Source organism: Pseudorca crassidens, chromosome 10, assembly GCF_039906515.1.
Source record: "Pseudorca crassidens isolate mPseCra1 chromosome 10, mPseCra1.hap1, whole genome shotgun sequence".
NCBI lineage: Eukaryota > Metazoa > Chordata > Mammalia > Artiodactyla > Delphinidae > Pseudorca > Pseudorca crassidens.
This window is the reverse complement of record NC_090305.1, coordinates 57,646,022-57,672,306: the sequence shown is the minus strand read 5'-3', so window position 1 is coordinate 57,672,306 and position 26,285 is coordinate 57,646,022. Positions and strand designations below refer to the sequence as shown.

At 37.6% G+C, this 26,285-nt stretch overlaps 1 protein-coding gene across 23 annotated transcripts in view; it reads right to left on the bottom strand.

Moving 5' to 3' along the window:
- The window catches only part of LRRFIP2 (LRR binding FLII interacting protein 2), a 118,777-nt gene that overhangs the window by 57,422 nt on the left and 35,070 nt on the right, over positions 1-26,285 (bottom strand). For 6 of the 23 annotated variants that reach the window (XM_067753741.1, XM_067753743.1, XM_067753740.1 and 3 more), the window contains exon 3: positions 22,425-22,511. In XM_067753741.1, coding sequence (XP_067609842.1) covers positions 22,425-22,511 — 87 coding nt within the window. Of the gene's footprint in view, positions 1-396; positions 466-2,838; positions 2,896-3,346; positions 3,395-4,258; positions 4,304-4,384; positions 4,433-5,729; positions 5,805-7,104; positions 7,171-8,638; positions 8,682-11,205; positions 11,275-14,462; positions 14,508-14,605; positions 14,663-21,156; positions 21,208-22,424; positions 22,512-26,285 lie in introns of all 23 variants that reach the window. The other 17 variants (XM_067753723.1, XM_067753722.1, XM_067753730.1 and 14 more) reach the window with 12 other exon arrangements.

The following is a 26,285-nucleotide window of genomic DNA, read 5'->3' as shown; positions in this document are numbered from 1 at the left end:
AAAACAACTAATTAATGGCAGCATGATTTCTAATCCATAGTAATGAGTTTTAAACAATGTGGAGGCATTAATTTTGCTTGAGAAATTTTTTGGTTTTGGTGAATTGTGCACGTACATGCACGTGCATAAAATAGCAACAAAAAATTAAAAGTGAAAATCTGTCAAGTACACAATGACTAGCACATAAGAGGTGTCACTACGAAAGCTTACATAGCCCACTAAGAAAATGTATTCTCAGGAATACATTTCTGAAGGCAAATTATTCATATAAACTGAATTTGAAGAAAACACTCATTTTGTCAAGTGCAAATTTCATTTTCCAACAGATTTCACATGATCACACAGTGTTGCAATTTTAAAACTCATCGTATGTGTTTGCATGCAAATCACGCTCACCACACTCTCCCTTCGCCCACGGCTGGCACGACCAGAAGAAGCAATGCTTGCAGTGTCATCGTCGATAAACTATAGATATTAAAAGCAGATAATGAAAAAGATGCAATTTCACTACAGGTCTTCCCTGACTGAAGGCACATGAGGTAAGGCTTTGGGAAGCACACAAACACTCTCCATGAGCATAATAATTAGCACCATCTATTGTGCACCATTAAACCAAAAAGCTGTTTCAAGGCATAATGAACGATCATTAAAAACCAAAAGATATTTCCAAAAAGCACAAAGAATAAAATAGTACTTCATCTTTTATTTAAGTTAAATGAACGAAAAGTGGGGGGCATGACTCTACTGGCCAAAACCAGCCAGGGACTTCATGCTTTTTAAACCTCTAGGCTCTTTGGGGTCCTATCAGGAGTCAATAAATACATTTAATGTTTTAGTTTGGGAGAGAAAATAAAAGAATCTTCTTAAGTGAAATAATATAAGTCAAAGACAGAATTTCCTACCGGCAAGGACACTGAAATGATGACTCTTACTGTCCTTTATTCATTCCTATGCAGCAGGTGGAGATATTTCTAATATCACCACACAGTTTTCTTCCTCTTTCACCAGCAGTGGAAGACTCATCTTCAATATATGTAGGTTGCCTCCATTCTGACATCACTAAGAAACCATTCTGGCATCACTGGGATAATACCTCTGAGCCCCCTTGCAAATGAAAGAGCATTTAGCCAGCACACACGGACAAGATTCTACACTTGACTGAAAATATTACCATAATTTTGTTTGCAAGGGACCATCACAGTTGGGACACTAAAAATGCTACCAGGCCCAAGAACTGCCAAGTGGAATTTTATTACCCGGTGGGTTAAAAGTAAACTTCCTCCTTATGTGAAAACATACCTGTAATAACTTTTATCTCCTTAAACATCCGTGTAATAACTTTTTGTTAGCTATTAGAGTAGAATCCTTGATAAGTGCCACTTGGAAATGGCAGAAGAAATGAGCCAAACATATATGTAGAAGAAAGTCCATATATCTCACCTATTCCACTCCACAAAGTAACCTATGTTGACCATTAAGAAACTGCTTAATAATTTCTCCAATTTTGACACTGTCAAGAATAACAAGGTAGTTCCTAAAGTCATCATTTGTTATTGAAAATGTTAATTATTAGAGTTTTTTGGTGGGTAATATGGCAATATATAGCATAATTTAAATATAAATACTCTGATTCCCATCATTTCATAATTAGCAATTTACCATGCAGATCTACTCATACAAGTCCACAAAAATATACCTGCATAAGCATGTTCATTGTACAAGTGTCTGTAGTAGCAAAACTCTGACAACCTAAATGTCCATCAAAACAGGAGCAATTTTTCAAATTTACAGCCCAGGCACTAATGGAACGATCCATTGCCATTAAAAAAAAATGCGCTGACATAAACCTATCTCCAAGAGGCACTCAGTGGAAACAGTAACGGACATGGTTTACTTTTTTAAATCTTTTAAATGTCAAAAAAAGAATGAAAAAAAAAAAGACTGACAAAAAAATGAAATAGATCTTTATATACTGATTTGAAAAGATACTTTGAGTAAAGAAAACAAGTTGAAGAGCAGTATGTATACAAGTCATTTACATACTGTTCAAATAAAGGACACTCATATATACATGAAATATCTCTGAAAGGATATACAAGAACAGAGGTTGCATTTGGGGAATGGATATAGGAGGAAAGGGTCAGAGAACTTTTATTTTGTACTTTCCTTAAGCTAATATTACATTTATAAATTTTTAAAAAAGTTTGCGGGCCTCTCACTGTTGTGGCCTCTCCCGTTGCGGAGCACAGGCTCCGGACGCGCAGGCTCAGCGGCCATAGCTCACGGGCCCAGCCGCTCCGCGGCATGTGGGATCTTCCCGGACCGGGGCACGAACCCGTGTCCCCTGCATCGGCAGGCGGACTCCCAACCACTGTGCCACCAGGGAAGCCCTGGAGCAATTTTTAAAAGCTGACTTATTTGATTTCTTCTCCTCCCACTCCACTGACTGACAGGCTGGTAAGCAAGTGAAATGGTTCAATGTAGGAAGTAGACATGAAAAGGAGGAAGGAAAAGGATAGGGCAACCAACTCATAGTCTAAATTATCACCACTGAGAAGACAAGAATTTCCACACAAATGACAGTTATATATAAATTTTTTAAAAATTCTAATGGCACTGGTTCCAGACTCATTTAAGAAATTACGTGCTTAAGTCACGTTCATACAGAAACCACCCGTTAGGACAAATTAGTTCTTGAGTTTGTGTACTGAAGCAAAATGATAATCCATGCACAACAGAGTGAAACACACCACATCCTCAATATTCTGAATGGTGAGTACAGATTAATGAAACAATCAAAAGTGTCTATAAAGCATGCAAAGAGACTAGACAGCTCACCACAGGACTGCTTCGGGCTGAACTTGTTCTTGATGAGTGAAAACTGTATTCAGATGGCTATAAAGTTTCCAAGAAGAAAGGTTTTACAATTAACGATCAGCTCCTTTTCCTGCTGGGAATACATCAGTGCCCCTGGACCTAACTCGCCCCTGGCTCTCAGGTGAAGATAACTGTTCCTCCCCGGCCTGAACTCTTCTTCACTCCCACCACCCTCACCATCCAGCAGCCCATGGCAGGAGGGAGAAGAAAGGCCCTGAGAAGCGCTGTTCCCAGCCTCTTCCTAAGGAACTAATGAGCCAGAAAAGAGGTTTCTCTACTTGTATTGCCTTCATGCTTTAAGCCACAGTTTCCAGCAGGTGCCTTCTCGCAGCTTGGGTGAGAGCCACCATTGTCAAGCTGATGGATCACAGCTTGTAGAGTAATTATAGGTCAGATTAAATGACTCTGTAAGTAAACTGTGCCCACCTACACACCACCCTCCTCACCACCTCCACCTGCTTAGACTTACAGTTCGAGAACCATAAGGGTTATATAATCCACCATCATACAACGACGCCTAAAGAACAAAGGAAATGCCATTTATCTATTCAGCATCAAAGTTATTTTGAAAATGACATAACTTCTTTGCAGTACCTAGTTCCAAAAGTTTTGAAGAATGGTGTTAACGTGTACAGCCTCCTGAGGTGGTAACACTCATTTATGTATGCATAAATTCCTGCGTTAGCCTCATTAAAACTTCAAACTCACACTTCATTTAAAAAGCACCACTGGTTACAGCACTGCCTTTCATCATCACGTTATGAAATTAGGAGAACATTTACGACTGTATTCTCTCAAAAGAGGAAATAAAACAGAAAAGAAAGTAAGGTACAGAAAAGAAAGTGAGGTACAGAAAGCATTTTGCCCACTGTTACGATAAAATTAAGTACAAAGCCTCAGGTTCCCAGTCCACTAGAACAGGCCACAAGACAACAAACAACAGCTTGAAAGCAACCAATTCCAACTCGCACATTACACAGAGCTACTGTTTTGTCTTTCTAGTCAGCTGGCTCCATTAGAGTCTAGTATTAACATGGCCAAGGCCACAGCTGTTCCCCCCCAAAATATGACACCCCATGCATGGGCAGCCATCTCACAAAAGTATGCAAGTGTAGTGCAACCCATGCAAGTCTACCTCCTCTACAGGAAGCCGATTCTAAGCAAGGGCCTACCAACAGCCAAGCAGTATCTACTGCTATGATATGCTCATTTTTGCTCCTCAAAAGTTTTGTATTTTAAGCACAGGCAGCACAGTCTGCAGTACACATAGCATTAAAGCCATGTGTCCTTGACTATTCTGGAGGAAAGATGGCAAGCCAGAGTCAGCACCGTGACAATGGCCCCACCAGGAGTACACACGTTGGAAGAGGAAAATACACACCAGACTGGCACTTCTCAGAAGACCAGAATTTGCAGTAGGGGAGGCCTATGGAGAAAGCACATGATTTAACCCAAAGAAAAGCAACTGATAGCTATGAAGGCACCATACTCCCCAGGAAGTACTAACCCTGTAGCTCTTAGATGTTGCCAGAGGGTCACTGTATAGGGAAGAAGACTGATAAGAAACAAAACAAAATAAAACAAAACAAGCAAAAAAAAAAAGGAAAAAAGAAAAGGAGAATCAGCCTCACCATCATGCAAGTAGAAGACAAATTTATTTTATACTCCATAATTCATTAGTAATTCTTGAGTGTTTAAGGCAGTTAAGTGACACACAATGTGAGAAAAACTTAATCATTAGAAATCTCTTTGAATACCAATTTTAAGGGATAAGAAAGAAAAACACTCGGAATAGTTTCCTATAAATGGGTAAGTCCTATTGGTCTTTGAACATTAGTGTTAGGAGATGGGATGGGCACCTAAGAAAACACTCAGGAAAAGAGGGCCATGGCACAGGGAGTGTGGCAAACAGTGTCCACATCCCAGTCCCCAGCAGCTCCTGCGACATCTAATGGGCTTATCCTGATTATTGGGGAACCAGGTAAATGAGCTCTGAGTTATTGCTATAAACACTCTCCCAAATAGATTAGAAAACGTGTATCTCACAACAAGCCATGGACCAAGTGCCTTACTTTAATTAGGTAAATTGTACTGGTCACAATGAATCCACACACTAACAAGGCACAGCATTTTTAAAAAAGGAATTAAATCTTTTTCCTGATGTCATCTCAAGACACAATTTTCAGTTTTTTTCACCAAGCCCAATCAGACATGGAAAATAAGATACATAAATATCTAAGTTATGTTTTGACAACTGAATTATTTCAAATGCACTATGCGCTATATATTTAAACGTGTTTTAAATGTATGATGTGCCAAATGCCTTGTAAAAACAAGAGATTCTAACATTAAATATAATTACATTCTTCTCATCCCACGTACAGTTTAAATTTTCACATGTATATTTTTAATAAAAGGGCATACACTGTGATATGTACTGATGCCTACAACTTATTTTGAAATGCATCCCCCCAAAAAGATGGACTGATGGATGGATAGAGGGACAGCTGGACAGATAATTACATGATAAAGGAAATATAGTAAAATATCAATTGTAGAATCTGAGTGGTAGGTACGCAGGTGGCTACTATAAAATTCTTTGAACTTTTTTTATATGTTAAATATTTTTCATTAAAAAAACTGGAAAAAAATGGTACTCATTTTAAATATGGTGATTCAATAGTTCCCATTATTTAAAGATACACTCACACAGACTATGTGAATTCAGTTACCACAAACTAGTATATACACAGCCATTCACAGATTAGTTCTAACTAGTCAAAATGCAACAGGGGATTAGAAATGTGTTGAAGTTGGATAAAACACACGAAGCCAAAAAACTTGTGACAAACCCGAGTATAGTAGGCAGAAGTGGGTTTGCTATGTCTAAGACTGCTATAGTTTCTCTGGTCAAAGTAGAGGCCACTCTGCAAAAAGCAAAATTAAACACATTTTTCTTAGGTTAAATGCTGTTAACCTAAAAACATAGAGGCAAAATCGGATATTGCCAAAACCCTTCTGCTCCAAAACAATGATTTTAAAGCACTGAATCATACTAGGTGAAAGTGAAAATAACAACTATTTCAGGTCTCTCAAAAAAGATTAATATTTAAAAAATATTAATATTAAAATATTAACTATTTTCAAACCAAGTCATTGCTAATTTTTTTTTTTTTACTTTAAAAACAAGAGTATAAACTCTCAGACAAAATGGAATGGAAATAATAAATGATTTATTCTCATGTCATACTTAGGAATGTCCTTGAAAAACCCAGGATGAATGAATAATTACCTTTTATAATCTATTTAGCAATGCCACAGAAATCATTAAAGTTATTTTTTCAAAACTCCTGGCCCTGCCCGAGGCACCAGGACTCACCTCTCCCCAGAGCTCCCAACACTGCCCCCACCAGGGCATCTCACTAATATCCTCTCCATTTCATTCTCTCCCCCTTCCTCACTGCTACCAGCCAAAGCCTCCCAACCCTCTCTCCACCCCACCAATGGTCAGAACCCTGCCCATGGGAACCTTGAGTTAGCAGGGAGCTTAGGACTGTACTTCCTCTGCCAGTGCTGTAGCAACCTGACAGGAAAGAGGTGTTCCTAGCACCCCAAATGGGCATTCTAGACATTTTTTCCTCCACAGAAATGTTTAGCAAGGTCTGCTGGAATGGAGAGCACTATTAGTTCCATAGTTTAATTACGTTATTGGTTGAAGAGTCTTCTGCAAGACAGCATGGGAACTCTGCCATTGTGTACTTTATTGTTTCTACCAGAAAATTAATTTCAAGTTCCCAAAATTATAAAATCTATAAAAACAATCATTCAGAATGAAACCTATATGTGACTTTGGTACTACTTATAATACCAAAACTAAATCAATTCAAATTTCTAAAATAGGTATAAGAATCTCACTAAGCCTATTCTTAAGGTATAGTCCTCCAAAGGACAGTTCATACATGAAAATACATTGTTAATGAACTTCGTGGGACACTTTCCTAATGCTAGCCACTAGGGTTAGATATATTAACTTGATATTAAATCTTGTAAATGAAAACAAAATTATTTTTAAGTAAGTTCTGATAAGTCATGTTTCAGTATATTATCAAGTTTCAATAATGCCTTAAGAGCACACCAGTGCAGTCATAATTCTTCAGTTCTGTATAAGTAATCAGTGAATTTTACAGCCACACAAAATACTGTGATATGAGACACAACAGAACTAACCAGTGGGTCTTTATGAGAACCAGAAGATCTCTTCTTCATTCCATCAGAGTGACTGTCAGAATGATTCTGGAAGTAAATATTGAATACAAGGATCATATAGTGAAGTTTAAAAATAATTTAATAAAATTCATCTTAAAATCATACACAGAACGATCCACCTGAGACAGAGTAACCTACAGGCACTCTATTTCCCACCTGTTAGTAAATGATTCACTGCCCTTGACTGGCTAAGACACACAGCCTCTCTACACACCTGCATTCCCCCTCACCTCCCCTGTGCCATCCAGCTCAGTGTCTAGTCAACTAAAAACTTAATTAGGACTCAGAGCCAGGCAGGATATTTGTGGGGACCCTCACCCCACACCTCATTTGAGCCCCTGCCCATGGGACTATCTTCTTTAAAAAGGTATGAGTGACAAGAGAGTCTACTTCCTTCCACAGTCCTCCTTACCTAAAGGCCAAAAAGCAATCCCGTTCATCAATCAAAACAAGATTGAGAACAGAAAACATAACATTGTACTGCCCAAGACAGTCAGTCCTCTTAACCCAAGTTAGTGGTCCCACAGCATGTGCTGCTCAGAGGAAAGCAGCCAACATGGTATGTATGGATTTTCTCGAGTAGCAGCAGCATCATTAGACAATAATCTGACATCTGAGTCCTTTGAAGATAGCACCGTCTCAACACATAATTTCTCCTAGGAGTACAGAGCCAAGTGTATGTGAGGGGATAGAGGACAGCAATACTACTAAACTGGTCCATTGGTAGACAAGAAGTCCAATCTAGGTATGCACCGTTGGCCTGTAATGAGGAGGTGCAGCTAGAAGGGTCCTAGCTATTAACAGTCTGCTCTACGCAAATCATCTGAAACATGCACAGCTAGATCCTGAATCAGTAATTATACACTCATTTTTCTTTTTAGAATATGCATATCTTTCCTTTTATATATTACCCTGAACATTTAAGAGCTGCTGATATAGTCTAGCAACTCAGGCAATCTATTGACATATTAACCCAAGAAAAACATGCGATAACTAAACTTCCTTGGCCAAAATGACATACCATAAAAAAACCAAATCAAGCAAAAAATGAGTGGATGTAACTGATGCTTCAGTTGTCATCTGTCACTGCTGGATGCTTTCACACCTGCTGGCTTGTGACACAGAACATGAAACACAGTAGGGCCTGTGCTGCCTTAGTTCAGTATGTATAAAAACACTGCTGGAAACATGTCTTCCAGGTCAATGAGTATGTGTCAGCTGGGTGGCTCATTATTTTAAGAAAAGATACTACTGCCAATCTTAGTCCTGAATAGGGAAGCAAATAATTTTTATCTGATCCTGATATTCTAAAAGACAACGTTATTCAAGTGCTAAATTATGCCACAATTGCACAACACTAGATTTTGCTTTGTTAGTCATACATTTCCCCCAAACATCATAACAAACCTATGAAAAAGTCATAATCTATGATTAGCATCATCAGGTGTTTATAAAGTAAAACTCTACATTTAACATGAAGTTATGCACTACATACTAATGATGAAAGTCTTGACGATGTATCCTTGAAAGCATCATACTGGATTTCAGGAAAAGGTGAAAGTTGGTTGTATTTCCAAAATCAGAAATATAAGGAGGGGAAAAAGTAACATTCATAAAATTATTAAAAATCCAGCAGTATTTTAAAAGCCCAAAATTATTAAACACAAAGGCTGTGACATTTGAATTAAAGAATATTCTTCCCCCTCATTCTTTCCTAGTATAGGTTATTGCTAAACTATACGTACAGCAAAAACTGCATGTTCTCTTTCAGAAACAGAATTTATAATCAGTAATGGTGAGATGATTCATCCCAGTACACTATAGCACAAAACACCCAAGGAAGCCTTTAAATGCAGGAATTAAGCATTCTGAAGTCAAAAGATGTTTTACTTTTTCTTATTGTGTCTGTCACCATCGTTTTCCATTATTTGAAACATGGCAAAAGCAAGGCATGGAGAGGCAATGAAGCAGGATCACATAACTAGTATAATAAAGCTTACAAAAAAAACAAAAACAAAAAGCAAACAAGCAAAAAAACAATTGCGGCATCAAAAGGGGGAGAGTTCTCTTATATCTGCTTGTGCACACACCTGAAAAACTTCCTTCCTTAAGAACTTTCTCTATGAAAAACAGTGAACAAAACTAGAAACTTGGCCAGAGTAAAGTGTGGATTACATACATTTATGACAAGACCAGAAAAACCACATTTCACGTAGGGTCTTTACAAAAATAATATGTGTAACACCACATTTCAAATCCAAGAAACTGAACTAAATAGTAACTAACTACTCAGATTTGTGGTTTCCTAACTTTATTTTTTAAGCATTCTAGCTCAGATTTTTTTAAGCAATCTGACCCAGAAGAGCAATGTACAAAACAATAAAACAATGCATAAAACAAAAGCAATAAACAAGTTCCTCAGGTAGTTTGGTAAAAATATCTTTCTTTGGCAACTTTTATACCCATTTAGGATTCTAGGGAACACTATTCAAGAACCTGATCTAAAGTAATGTTTTCCTAAGTGTGGACTGCAACTCATTAGTAGTTCATAAAATCAATTTATGGGTTCAACCAGCATTAAAAAAAAATAAAATAGAAGAGAAAATACTAGAGTTTATCATGTACAGTAAGAGTAAATACTATTTTGTGAAACTTCTGTTTCTGTAATATATTTTATATACTTATATACATACAAACACACAGGCATATGTCTGCATATGTATACTGGATTTTGGTGTAAAATGCATTCCTTTTATAGAGGTCGCAATTTTAAAAAGCTTAAAATACACTAGAAGATCAAATTATATAGTGTAGTTCTAATAAAGCACTAAAATAATAGTTCAGATAGAACAAAGGCCTTCCCTTCATGCCCAATGAGATGGTCATGTACAAAAGATATTGCAGGACCCCCCGAAAATATACTTCATAAGTATAAGGCTAAGTGGTATAATTTTACCACCAGTGTAAATTCAGTGAAAATGATATTGCAATAAATACTAGAAAGTGCTGGAGCAAAATATCTGCATTTGCATGCTTTTCTTATATTATCTTGAAAACAGAATATAAAGAGTGTTATCACATGTGTAAAAAAAATCTTGTTTATCCAGAATTTTCTAAAATGCCTAAGGGTGTGCCTTTGGTGGTAAATGATGTGTAATGGTAAAATGTCACTGTGGTGAATAACATTTCACTGAAAATAAAGTTCCTTCTCTATGGAAGTTTCACTTAACGTCTTTTCTCAGTTAACAAAATATCTTTTTTGTTTAAAAAAAACCCCATGACCAAAACATGTATTTCTCAAGTCACACATTCTTGCATATAAACTATTCCATTCTCCCAACCAGATAAGTTCATTGACGGGATCAGTCATGTCTTATTAGTTCTTCTCATCCTCCCTGTAACACGAATGGCCTTTTGCAAAAGCTTAAGATTTAACAAGTTGAACTGAAAGTGACCTATTTTGATTTTCCTTTTCCAAAATACAATGCAGAGCTCATATAGTTTAATTAATTAATTTATTTGGCCATGCTACACCGCTTGTGGGATCTTAATTCCCCAACCAGGGATTGAACCCAGGCCCTGGCATTGGAAGAGCGGAGTCCTAACCACTGGACCGCCAGGGAATTCCCTCAGGCAGTTTTAAAAATTGCTGAATCTGGTAGAAAAAATCCATAACTTGGACAACCCACTTGCTACTAGAACAACTGAGTAAACAAAAAGAATCCTCCAATATGTGCCAGTTGGTATTTATGTTATTTAAAAACAAATGATTCATCAAAGGAGGGAGAACTGAAAATATTAAGGGCTCTAGCTAAATAAAATGTTTCCAAACTTGCTATTATAATCTATCCAAAAATGTTTCTTTTAACACTCAGAAAAAGTTACCTCAAACTTTTCATTTGGAAATTAAATTTTTAAAAAGTACAGAAAACAGGTTGTAGAAACAAAGTTCAGCAGGTGTTCATTTCTGTTAGAATGGACCTATTTCTCAAGCCCCCAGGACTCTGTGAGTCAACAGTGAACGCACAATACTAACACGGCACATTTCTCTGGGCTACACACCATGATGCCTTTCCTTTTGGGTGTACTGGCTCTGCTCCAATGTGTCCCCATTACGTCCTTCGATGGGTTCTTCCATGGAATTAAACAGTGTAGGAGTAAGTGACAAAACACAAATTGCAAGCATATTAAAATTAACTTCATAAAAATTATACTAAGGCAACTGATATATAAATAGGAACTGATAAAAAAAACAGTAAAAATCTCCACCAATTAAAACTGCAATGTATCTCTACCACTCTGATTCAAGATCACCTCATCTTCTAATTTTGGATCTCTTCCTTATAGTCTTCTTGTATTTCACTGTATAAAGCAGTGACCAAGCACTTTGTAAGATTTTTTTTTTTTAAGGTAGATGTTTTTTAAAGAAACAGATTGTTTCAGTTCTAGACTCAGGGCTTTGATTTAATCTTCCTTCCCCAAACCCACCATTCAGTCTTGAACTATCTTTGCTCTTTCTATTTTTATGGAGAATGTCTATAACACTGTTACCATCTCCAGCCCAAATAGCTTCTGGCAGGACACCTTTCAAGAAAGCAGTACCTGCAAGTTAACTGGACAAAAGGAAAGATCAAAGTCCTAAGAATGTGGCATAAAACCATAAATACATCTGCCTCATATCCAGGTACATATATCTAATGTTCATATATCAAATACAAGGTCCAAAAGTCTTAGACATTTTAATATACAGCTCATAAGTTAAAAAAAAAAAAAACTGGCGGAGAAATACCAACCCCCCCCCCAAATAATATAGCAAATCCCAATAAAATTTAGGTCAGTGTTTTAAACCATCACAAATTATTTTTACAGAGAACAAAAGTTGTCTACATATTTATTCAGTTTAATGTAGATGGTAAAGTTACTTTAAAAAGCAAATAATCTGATGCAAACTTAGAACTCCCAATATTATCTAGTTAAGAGAAAAAAGAAAAAAACTCTTATCTCAATTACATTTCTTTTAAACTATGTTATCAGTGAGCTTTCATTTCAAATCAGACATTTCCAGGAAAGTCTAAATATTTTAAATGTGCTAAATGTACACTCACACACAGTAAAGTTCCAAAGTCTCCTCTACAGGGTAAAATTTTTTGTTAATCTTTAAGTTTGCATACTGATTTTTTTAATTAGGAGCTTTACTCTTTTTCCCATAACAGCAAATTTTCATAATTACCATAATGAAATAAAATACTGTGAGAGTTCTAGTTATATCTTAAATTTATTTAATGATATAATTTCCATGAAATGAAAATCAACCTCATTACTTTATAGACACCCTGGATAAACAATTCCTTATTTATTTAATTGCAGATTTCTTTTCTGTTTGTTTGCAGATGTTTTAAAGGCCCCTAAATTAGGTTGAACTTGGATGGTTTTACCATTAGGTTAAACTAATATATAATCAAGTTTTCCATACAAATTTACAAATAATTTGCTTGATAAAAACTGTGTGAAACTTCACACTATGAACATTACAATGAAAAGTAAAGGGAAAACTCATACGTTTTTTTGAAAAGAGGAAAGATGGGATTATTTTCAAAGCCCTTAAGGCTCAACTTTTAAGCTTCTGTTGACTAACTCCCTGTGAGAAAAAAAACAATATCTCCAGGGAGGAGCATGACAAGTTTTTCTTAAAGTATTTCTCAGCAAGATCAGCTTGGTGCTTTGTAACCACCTAGAGGGGTGGGAGGGAGATGTAAGAGGGAGGAGATAAGGGGATATATGTTTATGTATAGCTGATTCACTTTGGGGTTTTTTTTGTTTGTTTTGAGGTACACGGGCCTCTCACTGTTGTGGCCTCTCCCGCTGCGGAGCACAGGTTCCGGACGCGCAGGCTCAGCGGCCATGGCTCACAGGCTCAGCCGCTCCGCGGCATGTGGGATCTTCCTGGACTGGGGCATGAACCTGTGTCCCCTGCATCGGCAGGCGGACTCTCAACCACTGCGCCACCAGGGAAGCCCTGATTCACTTTGTTATAAAGCAGAAACTAACACACCACTGTAAAGCAATTACACTCCAATAAAGATGTTAAAAAAAAATAAAACAAAACAAAAACAAACAAACAAAAAAAAGTATTTCCCCTGCAAAATCATTCTTAAACTACTGATTATATTTCTATAAAGGCTTTTTAATATTCTTATAAATCTAAATTTTTATAATTAACCAAAATACTTATGATTCAAGAATTAGTTTACTAACTTATTCTAAAAAGACAGTAGATTACATTCACCAATAAGAAATATAACCAGAGTAAAAGACTATTTAAGAATACAAACACATCAATAATTAGTATACCAGAACACACTCAGTTTAATATAGTGTATTTTTATACGTTATACAAGATAGGAAGAAAACTAGACCTGGGGAGAATTAACAAATATAGACCTTAGCAAGAAAGATAATTTTACTGATGAAAAATCTAGATGTAAGTACATATACAATATTATCAATGTGTAAATTAAAAAAGCATTGCTCTAAGGTTTAAAGCACAATTCTTTAAGAAGAGACTCAGTTTCCTGGCACAATATGCAAGCCTTTGATGAGCGATTTCTCATTTATCTTGATTTACAATGACGTACGCTAAAAACCTGAGACAAACTACAAAATGTTAATCAAAATGTTGAAGCATGATAATTTCTAAAAGTATGATAAGACAGGCATTTTTAAAATCAGAAGCGCAATTTTCCCACTGACTAAAACTATAATTAGTCACCCAAGCTCCAAAATAATAAATTTTATTTAATAAATTGTCATTTTAAAAAATATGAAAGTAGGAAAAATCTGAAAGCTAGAACCATGCCGATGTTATTCTATAAAATTAACCTTATTATGTTGTGATGGTTTTCCAAAATCAAAGGTCCTTTTATAGAAAGTGAATATATATGTTAATAGATGAAAATATTCATGATTTTAGAACTGATTTACTTACAGCAATAATTTGAAAGCATCATTTTCCAATGAAATAGCTTTGCCAATATTTCTGTGTTTTAAAGAAAGGCAGGGGCTTCCCTGGTGGCGCAGTGGTTGAGAGTCCGCCTGCCGATGCGGGGGACACGGGTTCGTGCCCTGGTCTGGGAAGATCCCACATGCCGCGGAGCGGCTGGGCCCGTGAGCCACGGCTGCTGAGCCTGCGCGTCTGGAGCCTGTGCTCCGCAACGGGAGAGGCCACAACAGTGAGAGGCCTGTGTACCACAAAAAAAAAAAAAAAAAAAAGGCAAAGGGATAGCTTTGCTATGGGGGTGTAAACAACTTAAAATACCAACCCTGTGACTGCCAAGACTTCGAATGGACAACGCATCCTCAACTCCCTGATAAAAATAAAAACAAACATAGTAAAGGTGTGTGAGTGACTATGGCAAGTTGATGAGGAAAAGTATTAGAGGCAAGTTTGTAGGTTATTACAAACCAGAGAAGGACGATGATGACTGGACCGGTGGGAATACTTGGCCCTTTCCAACTCATCCTGGGAAAGGAGAAAGTACATGGAGAGTTAATCACTCAGCTGAGGGCTGTTGGTCAGAACAGCTGAGCACAGCAGCACCTTCCCCACAGCAGGCGGTAGGGACAGCTCAGCCTCAAAAGCTGGGTTTGGGGCTGCCATGTCCCTCAGTTGGAAAGAAAGTAGAAATAATCTTGGCAGTGTTTTTATTTGAACAAGTGTGTGTGTGTATCTATCATGTATCTGTCTGTCTGTCTGTCTATCTATATCTATCTATCTATCTATCTATCTATGGATAGATAGATAGATAGATCTGACCACTTATAGAAGGTACTCTATATATGACCAAGGGAGTTCAATGTACCAAGATAAAAATAAGCAAGTATACTTAAACAGAAATTGAGGTCAGCATTAAAAGCAGACTGTGATCTATTTTTTCATTATGATGTTTACCCAAGGCAGGAAGAAATGTTTATTTTATTACAGATGTGGTTTAAGGTGACAATGTGTTGCTTTAAAAAGATTTGGGTTATAATTTTGTGCTCATCGCAAAAAAAGTTTTTTCTTTTTCTTTTACCACTCTAACTGGAAAAGAAGAGAACAACTAAATGAAATAGCCCCTGACTGTGTGTTGTTAATATGAAAAACTACTTAAAATTAGAAGAAAACGAATAAATATTTCAGAATTGATAAAGTTACTCAAAGTTATGCCTTATGAAGATTGTTAAAAAAAACAAAAAACCTCCAAACAGTTGACTAATTAAACGTAATTCTAAACTTTTCCATATTCAGCTATTAGCACTGGAGCATTAAGTAGAGTCGTGAAATTAAATGACTAGTCCCTAGAACCTAATCAAGTGTAAGAAACTTCTGATCAGAATTTCAAAGTCCCAAGTGTTAAAGTAATTTGCATTGACAAAGAATCTACACAAAACTGTCCAGCTGAGTTCATAGCTAATCAACACTGCTTTTTCCAAAATGCATCAATCCTTCAACACCCCATGACGATACGGCACTATCATCATGCAGGCAGAGCAGACGGCTATGCCTGACCATTCATCTCAAATCCAGAAACAGTAATTCAACTGAAACACCACAATTTAATGTTTTATTTTGGTCATGATCTTTGAATACAAGTCCAAAAAACTCTTGGTTGTCATGTGCTGTGTACATTGATGCATTTGATCAAATCTGTTCAGAAGTCGGTTTATAAGCACCAGTATGATTCAATAATTCAATATCCAATATGGTGTTCTGATTTTTAGGAATTCATCACCGATTCACATTTTTGTTATGTAATAGACACATGTAATCTGTAAGGAGCCAAGCAAATTTCTTCCCTTTCTTTGATTATCAGGTGATATACCACAAAAGTTTGGGGAGCATGTGTGTTAGCCCAGCAGAGTAGGTACAGCTTATTAAGTGGTAACCAGTTCTAGGCTAGTTAGCTTGGTTAGTATAAAGAGTCTTGTGCTACACAGGCAAGTTAATTCTACATGCCCCCTCCCAGTATTATTTGGGGTACTAGGGTGACATACATGGTTTAATGCTCAATCTTTATTCTACCCTTTCTTTTCATTCCACCTACTACACAAGAGCACTCTAAAAAACCCGCCTCTACACATGAAAAGATACTCAACATCATTAATTATTAGAGAAATGCAAATCAAAACTACAATGAGGTATCACCTCACATCAGTCAGAATGGCCATCATCAAAAAATCTACAAACAATAAATGCTGGAGAGGGTGTGGAGAAAAGGAAACCCTTTTGCACTATTGGTGCCAATGTAAATTGATACAGCCACTATGGAGAACAGTATGGAAGTTCCTTAAAAAACTAAAAATAGAACTACCACATTACCCAGCAATCCCACTACTGGGGATATACCCTGAGAAAACCATAATTCAAAAGGACACATGTACCACAGTGTTCACTGCTACAGTATTTACAACAGCCAGGACATGGAAGCAACCTAAATGTCCATTGACAGATGAATGGATAAAGATGTGGTACAATGGAATATTACTCAGCCATAAAAAGGAAAGAAACGGGGTCATTTGTAGAGATGTGGATGGACCTAGAGTCTGTCATGCAGAGTGAAGTAAGCCAGAAAGAGAAAAACAAATATCGTACATTAATGCATATATATGGAATCTAGAAAAATCGTACAGATGAACCTATTTGCAGGGCAGGAATAGAAATGCAGACGTAGAGAACGGACATGTGGACACAGTGCGGGAAGGGGAGGGTGGGACAAATTGGGAGATTAGGTTTGACATAAATACACTACCATGTGTAAAACAGATAGCTAGTGGGAACCTGCTGTATAGCTCAGGGAGCTCAGCTTGGTGCTCTGCAACGACCTAGATGGGTAGGATGGGTGGGGGAAGGGGGAGAGGGAGGTCCAAGAGGGAGGGGATATAGGTATACATATAACTGATTCACTTAATTGTACAGCAGAAACTAACACAACACTGTAAAGCAATTTTACTCCAATAAAAAATTAATTAAAAAGAAATTAAAAACCTGCCTCTAAAGAGCACAGCCCATTAAAGATGCAGCAGACAGATGAATTCATATTTATTCTTAATTATACCTATTATAAAAATAATCCTAAATAACAATATCTTATTAAGTATTGATATACCCCTAGATTCACACAGCTTTCTTTTTAGCCCCATTTGAAAAAAATGGCCTAAAAGGAGTTCAGAAGAACTACAGAATAAAATGTAAACCCATACAGGCTGGTTAATTTAAACTGAGAGAATACAGTTTATTCCATAGTCATAAACGACCCCTTAAACAACCACTATCCAACAGGACTTTCTGTGACAATGGAAATGCTCTATGTTTGTGCTGTCTAGTATGGTAGCCACTAGCCACATGTGGCTACTGAGCACTTGAACTGCTAGAAGTACAACTGAGGAGTGAAATTTTTTACTTTAATCAATTTAAATCCAAATCTAATTATCCACATATGGCTAGTGGCAACCATACAAACAGTAAGGGAAGCTCAAAGCAAATTCTCATTACACCAAAAAAGACTCAAAGCACACATTTTACTAAGAGTCTGCCATGGAGCGCTACTCTTCTACAGAAAGGCAGGTATTCAGGTAGTCTTAAATTACTCCCTCTACCTGGAATACTTTTGCACAGTGGCAAATAGGAAGAAACAGAAGGAAACCCTTGTATAAAAGAAAAGACCCTAGCACCAACTCTAGAATTATTTTTAACAGCTAGAGGATTCTTAAAGATCATCTAGTCTGGGCTTCCCTGGTGGCGCAGTGGTTGAGAGTCCGCCTGCCGATGCAGGGGACACGGGTTCGTGCCCGGGTCCGGGAAGATCCCACATGCGGCAGAGCGGCTGGGCCTGTGAGCCACGGCCGCTGAGCCTGCGCGTCCGGAGCCTGTGCTCCGCAATGGGAGAGGCCACAACAGTGAGAGGCCCGCGTACCAAAAAAAAAAAAAAAAGATCATCTAGTCTGATCCCTTCATTTTACAGTACAAAAAACCCTGCAGCACAAAAAGATTAGGAATCAACAAAGTCAGAAAGCTGGGATCAGCATTCATATCTTCTAACTCACCAGACCATTGAACCTATACCGGCTAAATCCAGACTGATTACATAGAAAGAACATGAAGAAAATGGCAAGGTATCCCGGTTTTTACTCAGAGCTTTCTCCTCCTCTGGAATACAAAAAAAGAAAAAAAAAAAAAAGCTTCCTTTTGCAGGTATTTCTGGGATAGTATTGAAACTGCCAATTGGCTTTTCTTGAATTACTAGCATCAGAAAGCCAATAGAAAAAAATTCAGCAAACTGTGTTCTTAGGTACCAATTACAAGGCAGAGTATCCCTCTCTTCCACATCAGGAAAACAAAACATTTTCATTGTCCTGTGAGTCTCCTTATTAGTTTAAAGGATCCAAAGCTGAACGAACAGGACAATGCCTTTAAAGATGGATATTTATCGTTAAAGCTTTCTGGAAAATTATGTTTTGATACATTCAAGTTAAATTAATGGAAATAAAACATATTCTGTTTTTTTTTTTTTTTTCGCGGTACGCGGGCATCTCACTGTCGTGGTCTCTCCCGTTGCGGAGCACAAGCTCCGGACGTGCAGGCCCAGCGGCCGTGGCTCACGGGCCCAGCCGCTCTGCGGCACGTGGGACCCTCCTGGACCGGGGCACGGACCCGTGTCCCCTGCATCGGCAGGAGGACTCCCAACCACTGCACCACCAGGGAAACCCCATATTCTGTTTTTAAAAGTTCACTTGGAGTGAGGATGAAGTGGTTTTATTAAAAAAAAAAAAAAAAGCCCACAACCCTGTGAATACACCTGGCCATCTTCTCTGACCACAAATACTTAATTCAAGGCTGCAGCCATTCCCTCAGTTTTAAATTAGGAAACTTGAGAAACTGCATTTACTCTTTCAGGTCACCAACACGCCACTGCTTCAGACATCCAGTTTATAAACAGAAGCACTGGCTAACCTAAGACCAATTGGAAGCCCGGAGAGACATAGGCCCTTTTCTTCTTGGTCCTTCTACCTCCCGCTCCATTATTAGCACATGGGGCACCCTCTCATCCCTTAGAATTCTGTGTCTGTCACAACGAAGCAAGTTGTTTACTTCACCAATCCTTTATCACCTATCTATAAAATGGAGATAATGTACCTATCTTATAATGGGGAACGAGCACATATATAAAAAGCATGAGCACAGTGCTGGCACACAGATATGCACTCAACAATAGCTTCATTCCTGAGCCTCACGCCCTTGGGTTCCCTATTCACATCCCAACAGCCTACCCCCCAGACGAAAAAGTAATAAAATTAGGAGAAATTATTAATATAGGAAGATTCTCCCTTCTAATAACTGACAATCCAATTGTTTGTATATACATTATTTCATTATAAATTTATTAGTAATTTATATTTTATATTGTGACTATCACATGCCAACTTATACTATAAGCTCATAGACAGAAAGCAGCCAGAGAGACAAGGATAAGGTAAGAAGTGAGAGGAAAAATCAGTTTTAAAGCAGTAAAAGCAAGTGTCAGAAGGTGTTAGAGTGTTAATTATTCCCATCCGAAACTAAACCCCACCTTCCCTGCATGTCCAAATCCTACCTATTACTGAAGACTTGGGTTAGTTGCCACCTGCATTTTAAGCCTCTAACCCCCTTCCATGAAAATCTAGCATGTTCACTGCCTGACCTGCACACCTTTCACAGAGATAAAAAATATGTTTATTTTCATGGCCTTTAAACATAGGAATCACATATTAAACTTCTAACTTAGACTTTTCTTCTCATTTAATGTTTTGGTCTGCCCTAAGACATTAAACTCTTAGGCAATTTAATTTGAGAACTATTATACATAATTAAAAGAAGAAATTAGTATTTCCATTTTTGTAAATAAAACCGATTTCTTATATTCACACCAAACATTTTTAAGACATCATCAGTAATATTAAGCCAGTTACATGCAGAAGACACTCTAAATAAAAATCATTAAGCTAGCTTTAGTAACAAGAAAGGACAGGTTCCACTCCAAAATAACAAACACATACATGAGGATTCGCTTAATTTTAAGCAACCAAACATCTTTTTTCTCTCTTTTCTAAAATATCACAATGAGAAGTATGATAAAGTTTTAAATGTGTAGGTCAATACAGTCATAACTATTTTCATTCTGGGTATACCTTAGAATGCTATTCTAGAAGGGATTTGTTTATGCAAGTTGCTTGTTTAGCAACAATTAGATAGTGGTTCTTAACCTCTTAGGATCACAGACCCCTCTGAGAATCTGATGATAAAAATGCCTGTGGGCATTTCACATGAAAACATACATATACTCAAATCCTTGCCTGAGATTTTAAGGCTTCATGCCCCATCCCCCATGCCTATTCACATACCAAGCTAACAACCCCTGCAACAGGAGGCAGCTGGGAGACTTATCAACACTGAAAAAAGTTCAAATTTAAGAATGATTCACAGTAACTAACACTCTACTGGTTGCAGTTTGTTCTTGTAGCTAACAAATTTGGGAGTGATGGTAAAACAAAAAAAGTAATTTTCAGAGGAAATGAAAGAATGACTTGGGTCATCCCTCAATGAAAACCCTGCTGACTTAGTTTTTTTAAAAAAAGAGAGAAAGGAAGAAGGGAACAGGGAAGGAGAGGCGGGGTGGAGGGCGGTGGAAGGAATGAGAGGGGTAGAGGGACAAATCTGAGGGACAGAAGAACAAATCCATAGAAAGAAAACACATTCATCTACTCAATCTTTCTTGGTCAGGAGCATTCATGAGATGAGTGTGAGGCTGTAACTAGAACAGAAATGGCTGGACTCCAAGCACACACTTGGTCCACTACAGGCAGAAGAGACACTCTCTGACCTTTAGGTTCAAACATGACAAACACTCCTACTTGGCAAACGATTAGTCAATGTTTTACTTTGAGACTGCATATTTCAGCAACTGATCACAACATGCAGGGCAGGCAATCCTGGCCTACCAGCCACTTCTGAATCTGTCCCCATTTCCGATCAAAGGAATGATAAGAGTGCTACAAATGCAAAAGTTTCATAAACTAAAGCATCCAACATACTGCATTCTATGAAAAGTCTTAAATTAATCACATACATTTGCCCTGAACAGCAATGATTGTTAATTCAAAGTTGTTATACATTCAAAATACAGAACATACTAAGCTAAATATGCTCAATAATAGATATATGGTCCTCTGTAGTTTAGAGAACTATAAATAAAACTTATACTTAATAACTGTATCCTTATAATTTTAGGAGTATAAAAGACAATACATTGTCACATTTTCATTTCAAGCCAAGAATTGCATTCATATTTGAAGCTATGAGGTTAAAAAATTTAGCAATATATTAACTGCTTTTGGTTTTGTTTTTGAGCTGTGACAATATGGACTCTATGCACATCTCTTTAACACATTAACAGAAGATCCACCACCAACCTCTAAAGTGTTTAATACTGCCCTGCAGGTTTTACACCCCACTTCGTACTAATACAACATCAGAAATATTTTTTATGGGAATTTTCAGAGCTAGGTCAATGTCAGAAGGAAAGAGTAAAAAAGAGTATTTGTTTTATTTTAAAGCAACCCAATTTCTATATGCCTACTTAGAAAATTTTTTTGCTTTTCTTTCCGATAATTAAAACATATTGAAATGTATTAACTACAGAAAAGCATAAGAACATAAAACCAATCATAATTCCACCATAGATAAACCAAAGTACTGGTAGTAATCACTTCTTTCCAGTAGTTTTTGACCTATATACAGATACTAGTTTTTGTAACACAAAACTGGAGTTCCACCCATCTTACAGTTGTGCTTTTTTTTTCATTTTCTTAGATGAATATTTTCTTCTATTATTAAATATGCTTACAAACTGTAAGGCTGTATGATTTCAGTTTTACTATGCAGACATCATAACATAATTAGTCAAAATTCTAGGACATTTAGGACCACAGGAAATAACTTTGTCATCGCTAAGCCTACTTTAGCTGTTGCAAGCACTTATTACACAATAATAACTTATAATGAGTAAGAGCTATGTATGTGTTTGCTGTTATGATTTAAAACAAATATTGCATTTAACTTGCTGACATAAATGGCTTGTTAAAATATATACATCAGGTTATTCTATTCCCAGTGTTTCAGAAGAAACCAGTTTTACTTCAGACGGAAACTAGCCAAGTATTGATATTTTTGAGACCAACACTAAATCAGGGTTATCCACCCAAATTACCTCTTTTTGTTGCCGTTCCAGTTCTCGCATGCGGATATCTCTTGCTTCTGCTCGGGCAGCCCGTTTTGCTGCCAGTCTTGCCTCTGCCTGAAAAGTAATGTAAAGATTCAGCTTTATTTAAAAACCACCACCACCAGCACCACACCTGTACATCAGCTTGAAGGACAAGGAGCCAATGGGACATTACTTCCCAAAGAGGGTGGGGGGCAAGATGTCATCCACCAGCAGCCCGACTGACTTCCTCCATCAACATCCCGTCCGTACTCACTTCTTTTCCTAGTCCCAGAGTCTCTCCTGAAATCTGGGCCTTTACCGTCAACTGCTTGCCTTGATTACACATTCAAAACATTTCACACAATTCATTATATGTTTCTACACACTTGCTTTTTCCAGAATTTTCTTCCCCATCAATTCAATCATACAGATTAGAAACTGCAGGGCCAGCCTCTATTTCACTTTGAACCTTGCCAGTATTCCCTCTCCAAGTCCTGTCAATTCTGGACCACTGAGTTTCTCTCCAACCCATCTCAGGTTTCTTTATGCTCACTGTTCCTGCTTGTTTCAGGAACTCTTCCTCTCTTTCTCTCTTTCCATTGAGATATAATTCACACACCATCAAATCCACAACTTAAAAACATACAATTCAGTGGGTTTTCAAGTACATTCACAAAGTTGCACAATTATCACTACTATCTAATTCCAGGATACTTTCATCACCCCAAAAGGAAAACCTGTACCCATCAGTCATCACTCCCCGTTACCCAAACCCAGACCCTAGCAACCACTAATCTACTTTCTGTCTCTATGAATCTGCCTCTTCTGGACATAGCATATAAATGAAATCATACAATAGGAACTCTTTATCTCTTGTTTGGATACTGCAACAGTCTCCAAATCCATCTACCCAACTCCAGATTCTGCCCTTCAATTCATCCTCTATGTGGTTACATGATTGCCAGTCTGCCTTTGTTTCTGATCATGTCAATCATTCTGCTGTGTAAAATACTCCAGTGGCTCCCCATTACTCATGGTTAAAGCAAAAATTCCATAGACTAGCACAAAGAGAAGACAGGAGACGAAAAGCAAAAGCAGAGATTAAGGTTTCTCCCAGTCATCTCTCCACCTTATTTCCCATTATGTGCCCCACCTGCGCCAGCCGCATCCACCTTCCTCCACTCCTGGACTCTATCTACTGTGCTGGGAGGTTAAGCCTCTCTTCACAGACTGCTGGCAGGAGGTATTCTCCCTTCTCTCTTCTTCAGCTACCGTGCTACCTTCTATGAAGGGTTCCCCCAGTCCCTCTTTCACAGAGTAATACCCTATGGACATGTGCCTACTGTGGCTTATTACACTGTATTAAATGTACTACATGGTATTATATGGTATTAAAATTACATACTTCTGTCACCCCACAAATTTCATGCCTCAGTGCCTGCTAAATAAACAAGAGATTTTCAGGTCATGGGCCAAAGTATCGAGGAAATGAGCCAACGAAACAGCTTGATGTACCACATGAAACAAAAAAATCTCTCTGGTTTCCCTTGCGGTGGTTTCCTCAGTTCTTGGCCACATCCCAACTCTGATTCAGATCCCCTCTCTTCTGATAATGACAGTAGCTGCTTCTTCTCATGCTATTATATTTGTGCCTAAGTCTCACACTAGGAAGAGACTCAGCCAATGTTTAAAGTGGTCTTCTGTGTGTAAGCAATTATACTGAGCACTGAAAATACAGAGTTAAGACATGCCACCTCTGCCCTGAAGACGTTCACAAACTAGCCAAGGGAGACAAACACAATGTTTAAAGGGAAGGAAGCATGCAGGGAGGAGCAATCAGTTTTGCCTGGCAAGGTCACAGCAGGCTTCTAAGAAGAGGAGACAGTTTAATGGTTACTACTTTTTCAACTACCCCAATTTTGGCAATTTCCTAGTCTGTTTAACTGACCTGTAAGTAGCAAAAACGCTGCAAAGTGAACGGAAATCTGCCAACCGAAAGCTCTCACACTGTCATCACCAGAGCAATTAGTGTTCTCACATGAATTTTACATTGGCCTCTATCATTAAAAACCCTACATTCCCCACCTTCTTTACCCCTCTATGAATGGTCACCATTTTCTTACCAGAGTTTATATTTTATAGAGAAAGACTTCAAGGCTAAGTTATGCTTCAGCAGATAACAAATACGTTTTAAAATTAGAAATTATCATTTTTCTGGGAAAAATTTTCAAATCTCTCTTTTTAACTTAAGAAAGCCACAGCAATGTGTAGGAATTTTCATTTACACTTATATTAGCTTTGCACTTGTAGCTTCCCTTAGAAATTTATTGAGAATGCCAATTTCATCCTCCTGAGATCTGTGGCCAATTCTGCACAATCTATTCTAAAACGGGACTTCTCTCACCAAACCTAAATTATAGGTAATTGCAATCTATTCTCTAATACAACTTCTTGCACAACAAAAGGACCTACTGTATAGCACAAAGAACTCTACTCAATATTCTGTAATAACCTATATGGGAAAAGAATCTGAAAAAGAATGGATATATGTATAATATATGTATAACTGAATCACTTAGCTGTACACCTGAAACTAACACAACACTGTAAATCAACTATACCCCAAAATAAAAAATTAAATTTAAAAATTAAAAAAAAAAAAAGGAAGGGACCTAACTGCTGTATAACAGAAAGAACATGGGCTTCAGAGCCAGAAAAACATCCTTCTCTTTGTTACTTAGCCAATTTTATGCAAAACTCAGATACTACCTCCCTTGGAGTTGGTATTAAATAAGGCAAGCTTTAAAAAGGTAAAGACGATTTAAAATTACTTTATCTGTTTTTTTTCTGTACATTGCTTCCACGTGCCTGACAGGAGTAGCAAGGAGCTAACGGTGATTCCAATCTGGTAAGACAAGACGTGTACTCTATTCTTATACTGACATATTTTGAAATAGTCAAATTATAAGTACACAAAGCATACTTCTAAGTACCAACACTAGCACTTTCCCCTCAGAATACTATTGCGTAAAAGAGCTACTGCAAATTCGTTTTAACCCACCCTGACAGATATAAAATAAAAAAGATAAAAAACTAAAGGACCATGAGGATTTAACTGAGTTCAAAACAAAGTTGGTTAAAAAAAAATAAACATGGAATCACCACTTGATCCAATAATTCCACTTCTGGGTACATACAACAAAGAATTGAAAGTAGAGACCCAAACAGGTATTTGTATACCAATGGTCATAGCAGCATTATCCATAATAGCCAAAAGGTGGAAACAACCCAAATGTCCATCAGCAGATGAATGGATAAACAAAATGTGTTATGTACATACAATGGAATATTACGTAGCCTTTAAAAGGCTACATAATAGTAATAATTTAATAGTAAATTTTGACACAGGCTACAACATGGATGAATTCTGAAGACTTTTTTTTAAATTAAATTTTATTGGAGGACTTCCCTGGTGGCGCAGTGGTTAAGAATCTGCCTGCCAATACAGAGGACACAGATTCGAGCACTGGTCCAGGAAGATCCCACGTGCCACGGAGCAACTAAGCCCGTGCACCACAACTTCTAAGCCTGGGCTCTAGAGCTTGTGAGCCACAACTACTGAGCCTGCATGCCACAACTACTGAAGCCCACACACCTAGAGCCCGTGCTCAGCCACAAGAGAAGCCCACCACAATGAGAAGCCGGTGCACCACAATGAAGAGTAGCCCCCGCTTGCCACAACTAGAGAAAGCCCGTGCAACAGCAATGAAGACCCAATGCAGCCATAAACAAACAAACAAACAAACAAATAAATAAAATATATGAGGAAGTTGAGTCTTAAAAAAAAAGTTTTACTGGAGTATAGTT